General features: G+C 59.3%; 5 protein-coding genes across 5 annotated transcripts; 2 read left to right on the top strand and 3 right to left on the bottom strand.

The window, feature by feature from the left end:
• The first annotated feature begins 111 nt into the window (after positions 1-111).
• Positions 112-1,890, top strand: THITE_2116809 (uncharacterized protein). The gene is made up of 4 exons (XM_003654056.1): positions 112-1,111; positions 1,171-1,332; positions 1,447-1,584; positions 1,654-1,890. The coding sequence occupies exons 1-4, from the start codon at positions 271-273 to the stop codon at positions 1,803-1,805; spliced, it is 1,293 nt and encodes a 430-aa protein (XP_003654104.1). The 5' UTR covers positions 112-270; the 3' UTR covers positions 1,806-1,890.
• On the bottom strand, positions 1,818-4,331 carry THITE_2116799 (uncharacterized protein). The gene is made up of 5 exons (XM_003654055.1): positions 4,272-4,331; positions 4,124-4,186; positions 3,907-3,978; positions 3,721-3,815; positions 1,818-3,659 (listed from the first exon to the last, which is right to left on the bottom strand). Exons 3-5 carry the CDS (start codon positions 3,952-3,954, stop codon positions 1,976-1,978), a joined length of 1,827 nt encoding a protein of 608 aa, XP_003654103.1. The 5' UTR covers positions 3,955-3,978; positions 4,124-4,186; positions 4,272-4,331; the 3' UTR covers positions 1,818-1,975.
• A 909-nt stretch (positions 4,332-5,240) lies between these two features.
• THITE_2116797 (uncharacterized protein) lies at positions 5,241-7,609 on the bottom strand. The gene has a single exon (XM_003654054.1). It carries the CDS (start codon positions 7,255-7,257, stop codon positions 5,548-5,550), a length of 1,710 nt encoding a protein of 569 aa, XP_003654102.1. The 5' UTR covers positions 7,258-7,609; the 3' UTR covers positions 5,241-5,547.
• Positions 7,610-9,038: 1,429 nt separating this feature from the next.
• Positions 9,039-11,188, bottom strand: THITE_2116796 (uncharacterized protein). The gene is made up of 3 exons (XM_003654053.1): positions 10,135-11,188; positions 9,546-10,058; positions 9,039-9,215 (listed from the first exon to the last, which is right to left on the bottom strand). Exons 1-2 carry the CDS (start codon positions 10,408-10,410, stop codon positions 9,582-9,584), a joined length of 753 nt encoding a protein of 250 aa, XP_003654101.1. The 5' UTR covers positions 10,411-11,188; the 3' UTR covers positions 9,039-9,215; positions 9,546-9,581.
• Positions 11,189-13,423: 2,235 nt separating this feature from the next.
• THITE_2129606 (uncharacterized protein) lies at positions 13,424-15,008 on the top strand (the record flags this gene model as incomplete). Its single annotated transcript, XM_003654052.1, has 4 exons — positions 13,424-13,673; positions 13,730-14,190; positions 14,261-14,795; positions 14,980-15,008. The coding sequence occupies 4 exons, from the start codon at positions 13,424-13,426 to the stop codon at positions 15,006-15,008; spliced, it is 1,275 nt and encodes a 424-aa protein (XP_003654100.1).
• Positions 15,009-15,233: the final 225 nt, after the last annotated feature.

The following is a 15,233-nucleotide window of genomic DNA, read 5'->3' as shown; positions in this document are numbered from 1 at the left end:
ACAAGTCCCACCATCATTCTTAGCGCGGTCCTGAGAGCGGCAGACCAGCACCAGTTTGAGGCCTTCACCAGCCAACTCCTCAACCGCTCTTGAGCTATTTTTCCGCGGGTTCTCTCCAACATTCCTGCGGGCCAGCCTTCTTCTGCGCCTTTGTTCTAAGCCGTCCGATTTGCAGTTTTCGGTCTGTGAGCATATGGACTCGCATCCCGCCATGCGCAGGCTTCTTCTCCCAGTCCGGTCGTTTGTGTTCCCGTTAACGCTATTGTCACGATGAAGTTCGGCCGCGCGTTCCAGGAGGCGCTGGCCGCGGACACCTATCCACAGCACTGGGTGGAGAAGGCCGTCCCCTACCGTCAGCTTAAGAAACTCCTGGGCAAGGTCCGGGAGGAGCTCATCAAGGCCGGCTACGACCCCGACACGCTGCACCGTCTCCTGGCCGACCACAACGCCGAGTACCGCCTGGAGACTGACGCGTCTCACTTGCTACGGCCGAAGCTGGTGGTGCGCCCAGCCCTTGGTGGCCCCTCGCCGGAGCCCGCGACAGAAGAACCCGGGAGTCAGGCGGAGCTGGCGTCTCTGGCATCAGACGGCGACGATGCTAACCTTCTCGGGTCCAGCCACGAACACGACGGCGCCGGCGATCACGATGACTGGGTTAAGATCCCCTTGGCATCAGACGCCAGGTTTTTCAGCCTCCTGCAGAGCGATGTCACGGAGCTCGATACGCTCCAGGACGAGGAGAGGCATTCGATGATCAGCAAAATCCACGACCTCGGGGCAGAGATTGCCGAGGTGGCCAAGCCGCGCAAGGGGGTTATCAAGCTGTCGAAGTCTGACCTCTACCGGTGGCGGGAGATTTTCGAGCTCTACCTGGCTGCGCAGGTCTTCTTCTCTACGACCGAGGCCTCGGGAGGGCTACGCGACAGCGAGAAGGCTCGAAAGCAGCTAGTCTGGTTCCAGGACGAGGTCAACAAACGGCAGCTTCCGCGGAAGTTCAAGATCGAGTCCAGCGCTGTAGCATACTCGCACTTTCTGGCTCTAAACGCGACTCTGCTGCAGAATTTGCAGTTTCAGGAGCTGAATCAGACCGCAGTGGCCAAGATCATCAAGAGTGAGTAAGATGGCGCTCGCCGTGCACCCAGTTCTGATTCCTGATTCCTTACCGCCCAGAGTTCGACAAGCGGACGTCGCTGGGGGTCAAGACGACCTTCCCCAAGGCCATGTATTCGGCACACTTCATTTCGGAGGCCATCTCCAAGGACATCTGCGCTCAGTTGGCTCGCGAGGTGGTCAACCGGGTTCCACAAGTCGTGGATTACACGTGCTCGATCTGTGAGTATTGATTCCTCCCTCCCCGTAGGACGTCAGAGGGCACAGGTCGCATACCTCCGTCTTCTGGAGACGCGAGCCTCTAGGCATGGCTGACCGGTAGCGGAAAAAAAACAGGCTTCTCCATCTGCTGGCTGCCGGTCCGACTGGACTGTGACCATCTCTTCTGCATCCGATGCATGATCAAGATGCAAAACCAGAACAAGCGGTACTGCCCGCTGTGCCGGGCCGACGTGGTCCAGCGCGCGAATGAGAGTAAGTCTTCAATGCAGTTTGTCCCTGGTTTTAGCTGAGAATCCATCACCGCTGACTCGCCGCTCGCAGCCCACATCGATGAGAAGCTGGTGCGCTATCTCGAGCAGTGGTTCCCCAAGGAGACCAAGGAGAAACAGGCCTACAACGAGATCGAAAGGCGCAAAGAGCTGTTGGGGGATGTATATGTAAGTGAGAATCCACCTCACTGTCTCGTCATGTGAGTTGCATGGCAGCCAGCGGAGAGAGGCCACGCGGAGCGTTCGGCTTTTTTGCGCAGGTGCATACACAGACAGACACACACGACGACTATGATACCAACGAGGGAGTGACGGTCAAGTAAATGTAATGCTTAATCTTGAAGCAATCAAGCCTTGTACGTTGTTGTGCTTGGTCATTCTTGGCTTTTGGCACCCTCTTCGGCGGCGGCCTTGAGCGCCGCCTCGAATACATCCACGATTTTATCCGTCTCCTCGAGCCCGACACTGATGCGGATCAGGTGGGGCTCGACGCCAAAGCTCTTCGCCCAGTCTAGCTCCTGGTAATGCGCCAGGAGCACATAGGGCGAGGTGAGGGTAAAGTTGGTTCCCAGACTCGGGCCCTTGGCCGTGTCGATGGCGTCGTAAAAAGCGACCGCCTGCTGGGGCCGGTGGAAGACGACGGACAGCAGGCCGCCGTATCCCCCGCCGGGCAGCTTGCACGCCTCGTAGTTGGCCCTCGTTTCGTTGTACTTCGGGTAGAAGACGTCCTTGACCAGCGGGCTGCTCCGCAGGACCTCGCAGATGGCCTCGGCGTTGGCGTTGATCCGGTCGATGCGCGAGGCAAAGTCGCGGCTGTTGCGCTCCATGAACATGACGTCCTCGGGCCAGTACGTGTCCTCGTACTCGGTGCGCGCCCACCGCTTCAGGGCCGCGTAGTACCGGCCGTTGGGGTTGAAGATGGCGCTGCCGCCCATGACGTTGCAGTCGCCCGAGAAGATCTTGGTCAGGCTGCTGACCACGATGTCGGCGTAGGGGAGCACGTTGACGTTAGCGAACGTGCCGATGGTCTCGTCCACCACGACGGCAAAGTCGTACTTGTCGGCGAGCTGCCGGATGCGGCCGAGGTTGGGGCACGTCAGGAGAGGGTTGCCGGGGAATTCGCAGAAGAGCGCGAGGAACCGCTCGCCGGCTTCTAGGCGCTGCTCGAAGGCATCCAGATCCGACTCGGACGTGCGCCCGTAAAACACAGCACCGGGCCCAAACTTCTGGAGAATCTTGAGGGTGTCTACGTAGGGAAAGCCGAAGTTGACGCTCTTCAGACTGCCGCGGGCGGCAAGGAGGGCGCGGTGGGAGTGGAAGATGGCGCTCATGCCGCAAGGGAACAGGTAGACGTCGTCCTCCTTGAGATTCACCACGCCACGCGAGTTCGACTCCATCTCGTGCTCTGGCGGCGGGGCAGCGGTGGGCTCGCTGTCGCTCCGGAGCGCACCGGCGATTCTCCTCCTGATGGCGGATTTGGCAGGCTGGACCAAGGAGACGTCGAGGTTCCTGCCGAAACGCTCCTCGAGAAAGCGGAACGTCTCCTGAATGTCGGGCCCGGCCCCGGAGTCCCTGTCCGGGCTGGGTTTGGGCGACGGCGTCGCTCTTGTCACGTCGAGCGATGACGGCCGCTGGTAGCGCTTGGGACCCTTACAAGGCTTCGGGCTCGCGGGAGCCGGGGTCGTAGTCCCGTCATCCAAGCGGAGCAGTCCATCTTTGAAGAGCGCATGACAGAACTCGGCCCTGCGGCTGGACACGCCGTCGCCCGTGTGCTGCCAGTACTGCTTGAGGAAGGGGAACGCCTCCTGCGAGCCGAGCACAGCACATATGGTGGGAGCGAGCGACAGCAGGGCGTCGGGCGTCGCTTTTGTCGTGTCCAAGACGAGATGGACCGTTTGGAGCGAGGCCGCAGCCGCGGGAGGGGCGCGAGCCTTCACAAAAGACAAGCAGCGGGCCGCTATCTGACGCGTTGGGAACAGAAAGGCCTTGGAGCCCTGCGTGCCGAACTTTGCCACGATGTCTGCGGCAAAAGCTTGGATGCTCCTGTGGATGAAGAAGCTAGCGGGTGTGTTAGCTGACGGGGCAGTCCACATAAAATGACGGCGGAGGGGGAAATCACCGAGGATAGCCAGTTTCCATGCGTCCAATGACCCAGTCCTCGCCCTCCTCGTAGCCAATGTTGGACCGCCATGTTGGCAGGGAGAAGCTCACAGCCTGGAAGACCGGCGTTAGCTACGGACATGCGGAGGGTGGCCAGCCCGCTTCAAGGACGATACTGGCGGGGGGGCGGGTGATTGTGGCTTACATGGGCTGTATGAGGGGGGATTGACTCCCCCAGATTGAAGTTGGGCATTTGTCAGGGGCGGCTTGGGTTGACCTGTTATGGTTCTCTGGCAGGTCAGACTTGCTTCTCTGGCTGCACTCTTCCCGGAGCTGTGATGGGACGCGGGTCACGGCACCAGAAGGGGAGCTCGTGCTCAATGTACAGAAGAGCCGTAACGGAACGTCCGTTGTTGACTCACTCACTCACTGCCTTCCAAGGTAGAGCCGGTCCCGCCGCGGTCCGGTATCAGTGTGGAAGTATACTTAGGTGTGTAAGTACCAGGTACGCCATGCACAAGCTCCAATTGTCGTGGTCTGCTGCCACACTTTGTCTTCTGTGTTACTCACCGCGTTGGAGTGAGAACCGTGCAAGTCATGAAATGCAGGGGGGGTCATTTGTCCACTCCGATTTAGGAGGAGAAAAAGCGGGTTGGTCAAATATGGGGTTGGCCGTCTCCCTGGCAAAACAGCGCCAAATTTTCCGGGCCTGCTGCTCAAAAAGCAACTCGGCCATCAGACACGCAGCAGTAACTATACAGAGCCCATATACTACATTCAGAACCCGGTGAGATGAGGGCGCACGATCCTGGTATCATGGTCATTGAAGCTCCTGTGTATTCCCGCCACACCCCTGAGACGCACCCGACTGCCGCTTGTGCCCCTCCCCCACTGCGCTTCCAGGAAGAAAAAGGCGGGGTCTTGCACGCTGCAGCCACCCGGCCCCGATTGCGGGGCGAGGCGTCGGCATGGGCCCGTTGAGCTGCGTTTCAGCTTAGTTACATAGATCTCGGAAGTGGTCGATGGCCAGGAGTACTTGATCAAGCCAGTCGGTCGCCAACCGGTCCTTCTGCACGGCACCTGCTCACCTCCCAGGGGAGCCCTCGGAACGCCGCAAGATTCCTGTGGCCTTCCAGTCGCCGCCTGTGTGGTGAAGGGTGCTCCACTAGCGTGTTTTCGCAGGCCGGGTGAAAACCCCAATTTCACTTGTCCTGTGGGTGAAGACGCCACCATGGAGGATATTCTGTAACCATAGCAGTATATCTCTACCCATCATCCCAGCCTTGCAAGCTTGACTGCGCGTTTTCAGATGTGAGAAAAACACCACATACTTCTCAAGGGCTGGCCTCCAACCAGTCATCCATGTCTTCTCTCGCAGACACCCAACTGCTTGGAGGCGGGTCAGCTCATATAAATCACGGAAAACAGGGAGAGGCGCTCAGCGATACCCGATAGCTCTAGAAGGCTACTGCGGACAGGCGAGAATCCGGAAGCACATTGGTTTTAAGCTACCCTAAGCATCAGTCGAGATTACCTTAGGCATCGTCATCCTGCATAACCAAACAGTCCGCTTTATACAAGATTCCACATCGCCCTGGCCGTAAAACCTGTCGTCCCTCGATAAGTCCTCGTCCTGTTGACCGTCCCTGTTATTCAGTTTTGTTATTCAGTAGTCGAGGCCAAGCCTCCATTCTGTTATGCAGCATCCCCAACCACAGATCCACAACAATATATAGAGCATGCCGGTATCTCGAGCAAAGCCCCGCAGAGGAGCGGGAGCGGGATAAGCCCCCGGCCAGTTGGCAAGAATGACGCACGCACACTTGCACACGCACACGCACACACATCAGTAGCGCGACCGCCCGCTCCTCCGGCTGCCCACGCAGCTGATGCTGTCGCTGGGCGCGATGCTGTCCGCGTCGTCGTCCACATCATCGCCGACGGCGTCGTCCCACCTCGCATGGCTACTGCCCACGCGGCTGTCAGGCAGCGGCACGTGGCGGGCCGACACATACGTGGAGGGCCGGCTCGGCGGAAGGGGGACGTCGCGCGCCGAGATGTAGGTCGGTGCGCGGCTCTCCGGGAGCGGGACGTTGCGGGCGGAGATGTAGCTCCCCTCTCGGCTGTAGACTCGGGGGCTTCCTCCGCCTTTGATGGTTGTTGTTGTCGTCGTTGTTGTTATCACCCGACTGGCCGACCTCGAGTGCGAGCTCACGTGCGGGAGCGGCGCGAAAGGGTCGGCTGCTGGTGGTGGCGGCGGCGCGCGGACCGTGCTGCTCGACCGACGACTGCGGGCCGAGACGTAGGTGTCCCGGTCCGGGCTGTCGTATGTGTAGCTGCGCTGCACGATCGGCGGATGCCTCGAGCTCCGCGAGCTCGCGTAGCTGCGATGCTCCGCCTCCCCGCCGCCGTACGGCTCTCTGTAGCTCGCCGACTCACTGCGGGGCCGCGCAGAGGAGGCGCGGGACCGGGAAAAAGGTTGGCGGCCCCGCGCGTCATCGTACCTGTCGTCCGCGTCCCTACTCCGAGGCGCGTCGACTATGCTGTAGCGAGCGATGTATTCGGGCGGAGGCCGGCGGTAGTCCGAGGGAGCTGGGTAGTCGCTCTGGTACCAAACCTTCTCCACCTCCCGTTCCACATCGACGTAGCGCGTCTTGCGACCTGAATACCCATCGTACTTTGACGGGAACGTCGATCGGCGGGCGAACGACGACATGTCGGCTTCCTCACGGGGAGCTCTGCTCTTCTCGCTCTTGAATACGTTGTAGGTGAATGCGCCGCCCAGAGCAGCGCCGGCAGCAACACCAAGCAATGTCCCAACGACAGCGCCAGCGCTCAGGCCGTTGGAGTTCTCGCGCGCCGAGGTGGCAGGCTCGTAGACGGAGGAGCCCGCCGTCACACTCCGTCTGAGCCCGGGCTTCGGCTCGTCGCCGTCTTCGGAATACCGGGAGTACGGCCGACGAGAGACCGTGCGGGGAGAGGCGCCCGAGGCCGAACCGGGACCGGCAGGGGACGGGCGCGACGAGAAGGCAACGTCGTAATTCCAGTCCAGAATGCGGCTCGCTTCGTCGGTGGTCGACCGGGTGTAGCGTACGGTCGAGCCACGGTAGTTGGAAGGGTAGTCGGCGGGCGGCTGATAGACAATCTCCATCAGGTTGCCGTCGAAGTCGGTTATAAGCACGCGGGTTTCGCCACCGCTCGTAGCCGTCCGGCGCGCCGACGCGCCACTGGCAGCAGCGAACCCGTCAGAGAAGTGGCGGGGGTGGGCGTCCCGGGAGACGTCCGGATTGGCCCGCAGGGCAAACTCGTAGGCGTCGTCGGCCGCGGCCGGCGAAGGGGCGCTGAGCACAATGCGCGAGGTCCTCAGGGGCCGGTCTCTGCTGGAGACCACCTGCCGGATCTGGAAAACCGGGGCACTCCTCGAGGGGTCTCCGTAGGTGATGGAAGGGAAATGTCGATCCTCGGTGGACAGGTACCGCAGGCCAAGGGGCTGGATGATGGCGGAGTAGAATGACGACGAGGAGGGGAGGTGTTCAACCTCCAGAAACGGGAGCATCAGTGCGGCTTAACCGGCCGGCCGGGGCATGCCTTAAAGGCAAGCAGCAGCCTTTAACGCGCAGGCGAGCAGTGCGAAGTGCGGGAGTGACAGGGCGGGCTGAGCAAGGGTGCTCTCGTGAGCTGAAGGTCCCAAGCAAGCAACAGCACGCGGCCGAGCCTCGAGCGTGAGGCCACAGCAGCTGCCCTCGGCTTGCGTGCTCGGTCCTTTGAGGTCGAATGTTGCACCAAAGAGTCTTGGAACGAAAGAGGGAGCTCCTCCTCGGGCCGTTGCAGATCCAGTGAACGTTGGCCACCTTCACCTGACCGTTTGCATGCCGTGAAAGGGTTGGGCAGGAGAGACGCAAACCGGGTCTCACACCAGCAGCGCCACTCAGGGGAAGGACGCCCAGGGCTGGAGGTTATAGAGGTCCCGCCAAGACTAATTTCGGCCAATTGTCGGCAATGTTTTTACAGCGTCAATACCCCGCCAAGACCGCCAAGGGGTTTGCACTATCGCCACGGGTTAGCCACGGGTTAGTTCGCCGGGGGTGCGGGGGGCGGCGCTAGCCCCCCGCTGGTTAGGATTCGGGTTAAGGTTAGGGTGAGGGTCAAGGTTAGGGTACGGATTAACTTCGTTTTCTTTTTTTTCGATTTGGTTGAGGTTTGGTAAAGTTGTTGCTGCGAGTCTTCGTGATTGTACATTGTCGATGTTGCTCTAAGTCGTCGCGGCCCCGCTCACCCCGTGGCGATTGTAAATACTTGTAAGCGGCAACCTCCGAAATTAGTCTTGGCGGGACCTCTATAACCACGACCCGCCCAGGAATTATGGGGAAGCCGGGCAGGTGGCTTGGCCGCGTGCCAGGGCCAAAGACGGTGGTGCCCAACCTGGCGGCCGGCCTTGATGCCCCCGGCCCCCACAAACGCAGCAAGTTGTGGTCCAACGAACTTTGTTAACGTTGCTTGACCAGCAACTCTGAAAGCAGAAGCATGGGAAGCCGATCTCCCTGACCAGGCCGGGAGGGCCCCGCACCAAGTGTCTGTACGACATAGATTACCACTTTGGCCCATTTTCTGCACCAGATCGAGTCTTGTTGAACTCTTGTGATCTGGTCTTGCATGTGCGAGCCTGCAGAGGATCGAAATCGGGCCCAGACGAGTGGTATGCACATTCTCAGGTCTCGCCCTGCCGCGCGTAAGGCGCCGAGCTGGTAAGCTGTGGTGTCGACGTTGCGAGTTGGGGTGGCTCAGTGAGGGACGGAGGGAGCCCAGACGCAGCGGAAGAGTTACGTTAACGGATACTTCGCCTCTGCATGCGGTCCGGCTGAGAGTGTTTCTCAGCCTGCCACGTCGAGTCTGCCCCAATTTTCTGCAACTGCAATGCCCCGCCGTTCCCCTCACCGCGAAATGGTTCGTTGTCGCTGCGGCTTGACCGAGAGAGACGGCCCATTTACCTGCTTCCCAGGGATTCATCAGCGCCCCGGGATTCAATCTCGAAGCTTCGTCCCAAAAAAGAGGCAAGGCCAAGATTTTGCTGGTGTCGGCGTTGTGGTTGAGTGCTGCGTTCGCTTGAGCGTCAGCTCTAACCATCGTTACCCTAACAAACCCCGCTGCTCACTGGCGGCCTGCAACGCGGGGTCCACAGGTCTAAGTTACGGCCCAACCGACAGAGCTCAGAGTACCCAAGATGGCTCAGACTTGAAAAGGCCAGAAAAGAGCCCATATCCTACGGTGCACTGCAAGTGAATGCAAGCTCAGAGCCCAGTGCAGGCCATTAAGCCCGACCCAAGTCACATTTAAAACCTCGCTACCAGTACTCCCAAGCCCATGTCATTCGCAACCCCAGCATCAGGAAACCCTGGTTCGACAACTCCCGGCCATGCGGGACAACCCGTCCCACCAGTGTCTGTACTGATCTGGTACCTGAAAGCTCTCCCGAGCTTGCGGGACCAGAAAATTTCGGGCGCAGATGTGGCGAAGCTGCTGGTTAGTTACAGAATAAAGACAGCGAGTAGGAGGGCAAACAGGCCCATCAGGGTCGGGGGGAAAGGCAAGAAAGAAACAGGGCAAAGGGGAAGACGCGGGCCAGGTTGAAGTGGCACCGCGCAGACGACGAAAGCGTCTTGGGATCCGTTGTTGAACGCCCCATGTTTTGGTTGCAAAAACACCGACAGCTCAAGCACAGACATCCCAAGTTCCGGAAGACAATGGCGGTTGACCGCGATGTTGTATCACGGAACGCGCTCAATGCAACCGCAGCTCCCTAGATGGAAATAGAGGGCTGACAGATCTTTCCATCCAATCCCCTACCCTGTCGATATTAGCGGGGGAGGTCGGCGTAGCGACCTAGATGATGTCCCAGGCATCCTCGGCGGCGTGGCAGAACTTGCTGCAGGCAACGCTCGCCGAGAGGCTGTAGTTGCTGATCGCAATTTTCTCGTCCACGTAGGCGTCGGCAAAGTTATCCGGACCCTTCGCCATGGCGCCCACGAAGACGCAGATGCTCTCGTTCGGCCCCAGCGTGTCGATGTAATCGCGCACTCGCACCAGCGGCGCATCAAAGCTGAGCGTTATCTTCCGGCAGTTGGGCGGCAGATGGTCGGTGATCGGGTTCTGGATCACCTTGAGGAGCTTCTCCTGCGAGTTGGTGCCCTTGATTGAGAGACGGTGGAGCAGCTGCACCATCAGGCCGGCGAAGCGCTTGAACGTCCGCGGGATGCGGACAGTCGGCGACACCTCGATCAGCACGCCCTTGGCAGTCTGGATGTATATCTGCAGTTTTCCGGCCTTGTTGATCGGCGAGTCGAGGAGGGTGAGTAGGCACTGTGCCAGCGGAGTCAGTCGCTGGCTGCTGTACAGGACAGGTAGATGTCCGGGCAGAGCGCGGTTTGGTTCAGACCTGGTGTGTGATGTCCGGCCGCGCGTCGCTAATGTCCCTGTTCATTTTCCGCATGACGCCAATGTGCTCGTCGCTGTTGAGCAGCGAGTATTTCTCCTCTCTCTGCACGCCCATGCGGCCGGCGCTGCTGTGCGACGCCTTGTAGGTCTCGAGGCTGGCATTAGATAGCACGACAATGAGCCGCTTGGTGTCCTTGTCGGTTGGCGGGATGGGAGTGTGCTGCTCCGCCACCAGCTGCGGCAGGGCCGGCGGAGGCAGCGATTGGGTCCCTGCCATAGGATGAAGCGTGTCAGATGACTTGTGCGTGGTTTGGCTTGCTAGGCGATCTTTGCGAAGTAAATCAACCGGGAAAAAGATGCAAGAGAACGTTCGGGGGCAAGTTGGCATTTTCCATCTTTTTTTTAGTTTTCAGCACCTGGCCGAAAGCGGGGCAAGCAGTTGGCCGAGAATGTCGCCCCCTCCAACCAACATCTTCGAGGCCGTCCTCCTGCACGGAGTGGCCATGTGCTCAGGGCCCACTAAGCGCGTAAGGTACTTTTAAAAGCGAGAAGAAGAGACGCCCTAACGGCCGGAAGTGATTCAAGCCAAATTGGTCTGTTGCCCATTCCCGCGAAGACCGCAGGTCAGGGAACGGGAAAGAGGAGTGATCATGGTTCAGTCAACTTACTCGGCCGTTTCCCTGCGCGATATTCCGGCGAGGAAGACATGTTTGCAGTAACCGAGAGGGTGGGAATGGAAGGACTCGTTGAACGATTCTCGAGCTGGCGTGAGATTTGACTCGCTTTCGGCTTTGTGCACCTCTGGAGCAAAGTGATCCAAAAGCAAAATCAAGACAGGTCTGCCGTCGAAGAGTCGGTTCGTCCTGGTCAATTAGCGGCGAGAGTCGCGAGTTTGACGGCGCACTGGTGAGGGGTCGCGCTTTTGAGGAAAACAGAAAAGATTGTGTCTGGCAGGACGGATGCTTCACTTTAAGATTAGGTGGCTTCGCCAGGGAGTTCTCGGCTCCCCGGTCGTCAGCGGGTCAGAACCCCGAGTGCCTTAAGTCTTTTCGGGGTCCGATGTGTGCGGCGCCAATGTGCGTGTAGAGGACAGAATGTGGAAACTGTGGGCCACGACCCCGGTTTCGGCATCGCTCTCGCAATCCTGGCCCTTGCTCCGCCAATGTTTGGTTGCTGTACGTGCAGAATCGTTAGGTATTGAATCCGTACAAGAGTATAAACCTATGTTGGACGCGACTGGCAACGTAGTAGTGTATGTAGTGTCCGGTGTAATGAGCCTGATCAATGCCACCTCGGTGATCGCAAGTGCTGGCCCAGCGGAATGACACTGGACCATTTTTCCCATCAATCCCAGCTCTGCTCAGCCGCTGTCGGTGTATTCCTGTGGGCCCGGCCGGTGCCTTCTTCGCAGCTCGGTTAACTTCAGGGCTCGAACTCTACACCATAGCGTACTCGCCGGACATCAACTTTTTGTACGAATTCGACCCCAACGAGCCGGGGCTCCGCTTCAACGTGTGCAACTCCTACGGTGGTGAAAAAGGTTAGGTAACCTAGTTTTCTTGCGGTTCCGCTGGGTAGCCTCCCCGAGTTGGCGGGCATTGTTCACATGTTTCCTGTTTACGAGTCTGCGTGCGGAATATGGCCAGGACTTGAGCCTGCACAGCAACATCGTTTGTCGGGTCGGGCAAGATTGGGGGACTCACGGCAACCCAGAGTCAATTTTCCGTCACCAAAGAATGTGTTCGCCAACGGTGCTCATTAACTGAGGGCTGACATCCATGAGTTCCCGAGAGACTGTCAACTGGGGGGGGGGGAGAAGAGCCGAAGTAGCAACGGCGTCAAGTCGGCAGGTAATACACTTTGCGCTCCAGGGTCCAAATGTCGTTCCGCCAAATATGGACAGTGTGGCCGGCTTAGCAGCGGCGCGAGGACAGGACAGTGAGAGTTACCTTAGGTATATTTTGTGTCTGACGCCCTCTCCGGTGTGTCGGTAGGTGTGTCTTACGACTTACTTGCTCTAGTTACACCAAAGGAGCTCTGGCGTTCTGTGGATGGATGTTCTTGCTGCTAACCAATCACAACAAACTCCAGAATAAGTGCTTGGATGCTTGAATACGTTGAACTGTGCAGATAACTTTGCAATGTTGGTCAATCTGACTACCACGTTTACTCATAACCCGAGCGCGGACAAACGGGACCGCAGGAGACCAGCTCGAGACTTCACCATTCCGGCCTGCCTCGATGCTCCCCTTGTCATCCCTTGTGGACTTGGAAATGGGAAGGAAGCTCCCAAGCACAGTGCAGGCATGAAATTTGCACGGTGATTGGCTTCACCAATCAAATCCGAGGGCAGGTCAGCACCACCAATCACTTCTTGGGCGGCCGTTTCAGCTCTTCCTTCCTCCAACCTGTGTTGTTGATTCCCTTCGATGCCGGCAGCCCGTTGAGAGCTGGCCTTCGGCCCTTGGCAGTGAGATCGATGTGGTATTTTTATTGCAGTAATGTGCTGTCTCAGACATCGTCGGCCCAGCTTCAGCGAAAGAACTGATCGTCAAGAGCTCGGGAGCCACAGGGAACACCAGCCCGGTTGTAAGCCCCTTGGGCGGCTTTCAGCTTCTCGTCTTGGCCTGTGTGTGGGCTCGCCGGCTACCTTGGTGCCATGAGTGGCCTCGAGGGAGACTCCCGAGGGCCGGATATTGCCCGGCTTGGCCGCGGCCTGCTCCAACCCGCTTGGTCGGGACGGCACTGAGACTATTCAAGGCCGCGATTTCGGGCCGGGTCCTAACGGCAGGCGCCTGATCCTCCACATTCGCAACGCTCTCACGAGCGCTCTCCCTCGGCAACCCGCCTGATATCCTGGGGAAGCCGGGCCACCGGCCTCTTCGTCCGTTCCCTGGCCTCCGCGGACGGCAGGAACGTGAATCGCATACGCCTCAGTTCAAATCCCTGCGACAGAAGACCTTCCTCAACGGTTGTTTCGAGATACTCGCATGGCCACATGATGGAATTTGGGCCTTCTGGATAACTCCACAGGGATTTTCGCCCCATGTCAACTATTATAACATTCGCCGTCCCCTTGGCATAGCGATGTTGTCGTCACACCTGCCCCCTGGTGGTTGCATTCCTCCCACTCCTTCGTTTTCCTTTCCCTCCTCGCCCTTGTCTTGTCCTTGCTTGCCTTCCCAAGGTCACCACGCTGGGCGTGGCTCTCTAGTTCGGATTGAAGGCGTACGACTCACCTCTTGAATTCCAGAAGACACTCCGCTCAGCCCTTCCGCCCATCTGGCAGCATGGCTCTCCAGTGGTTCCTCTTCCTCCTCGCCGCAGCCTTAGCACAGGCGCAAGGCGATAACAAAACCCCAACACTAGACCCGGCGGTGATCCAGTCTGGCTCGTTCGTTGATGGGTCCACCTCCATCGGGGCCAACGAAGCGAATCAGTCGCCGTCGCTGACGTCTCAAAACAACTTCATCAACTTCTGCAAGGGCAAGACGCTAACTAACGGTCTTCAAATCACGACGGGTTCGTGCAATGGAATTGGTGCGTAACGCCCCTCGCGCTTTGCCAGGAGACGGTGCGCTAACCAGGGCCGACAGTGATGGGCGATCTCCCTGCGCAGAACAGGATGGTTTCTGTGGTGATCACGAAGCCACTCAATGGCGACACCATTGAGTCCGGAAAAGACTTTAACATCACGCTCCAGGTACAGAACCTGGTGGCTGGTGCCTTTACGAACGCCGATGCCACCTACTACAGCGCACCGCAGCAACTAAAGGGCGGCAGTATCGTCGGCCACGTCCACGTCACCGTGCAGAACACGGGTCCCACCTTGAATCCCACTCAACCCTTGGACCCAACCCAGTTTGCCTTCTTCAAGGGCATCAACGACGCCGGCGACGGCCGGGGCGGGCTTTCGGCCGCCGTGGTGGGCGGCTTGCCGGCGGGGAACTATCGTCTCTGCACCTTAACTGCGGCCGCGAACCACCAGCCGGTCATCATGCCTGTGGCCCAGCGCGGTTCTCAAGATGATTGCGTCAGGTTTACCGTCACCGGCAATGTGAACACCATCAACCCGGCGGCAAGCAATGGCGAGAAGGGGAAGGCGGCAGCTGCCTTGGCCGCCCAAGCTGTCCAACTCGGCCCAGGCGCCCCCAACCCGGCCGGCAACGCAGCGAACAATAACACCGCCAACGCCGGTGCTGCTGGTGCTGCTGGTGCTGCTGGCGCTGCCGGTGCAGCCGGTGCAGCCGGTGCCGCCGGTGCAGCCGGTACAGCTGGTGCTGCTGGTGCTGCCGGTGCTGCTGGTGCTGCCGGTGCCGCCGGTGCTGCCGGTACAGCTGGTGCAGCTGGTGCAGCTGGTACTGCTGGTGCAGCGGGTGCAGCTGGTGCAGCTGGTGCCGCCGGTGCAGCCGGTGCAGCCGGTGCCGCCGGTGCTGCCGGTACAGCTGGTGCTGCTGGTGCTGCCGGTGCTGCTGGTGCTGCCGGTGCTGCTGGTGCTGCCGGTGCCGCCGGTGCTGCCGGTGCTGGCGCTGCCACCGGTGCTGGCGCTGCTGCGGGTACCAACGGTGCCGGGAATGGCAAAGGCAAAGCGGCGGCTACTCCGGCAGCAGGAAAAAGGAGAAGAAGTACTGAGCGGCTTGCTCGACTCTCTAGAAGGCGCCAGTATGTGGTATGATGTATCTCTGTCACGCAGGGGAGCCGGGGAGGCTTGCGATGTCCGCTGGTGGATGTGGGATGGTCCATTAACTCGGTTGTCTGCAGCATCTTGTCTCTAGACTAAGTAATTGTTATTGAGCTTGTTTATCTTTTCCTTCTATCCTGTCTGTTGTTGTTGCTCGTCATTCAGTTTCGCCAGCAGCAAAGCCCACGTATTAGCTACCTAGATCTGTACCGACCTGGTTATGTTTACATCTTGAGCACTGTTCAGTAAGACGGGGGCAAGGTCACTCGGAGAGGAAGCGCACGCATTGGCGGCTCCGATGTTTGACAACTCGCCTCTCTTTCTTTTTGTACCATCGAACGCGGAGAACGGAAGGCGGAGAGCAGGGCAACGATTGGGGATGCTCTGAGGCGCCACGCTCCGATGCGACGCTTGTCGCT

Source organism: Thermothielavioides terrestris, chromosome 3 (assembly GCF_000226115.1).
Source record: "Thermothielavioides terrestris NRRL 8126 chromosome 3, complete sequence".
In the NCBI taxonomy this organism is placed as follows: domain Eukaryota; kingdom Fungi; phylum Ascomycota; class Sordariomycetes; order Sordariales; family Chaetomiaceae; genus Thermothielavioides; species Thermothielavioides terrestris.
Note: the sequence above shows the minus strand (reverse complement) of the source record. Positions and strands in the feature narration are given on the sequence as shown.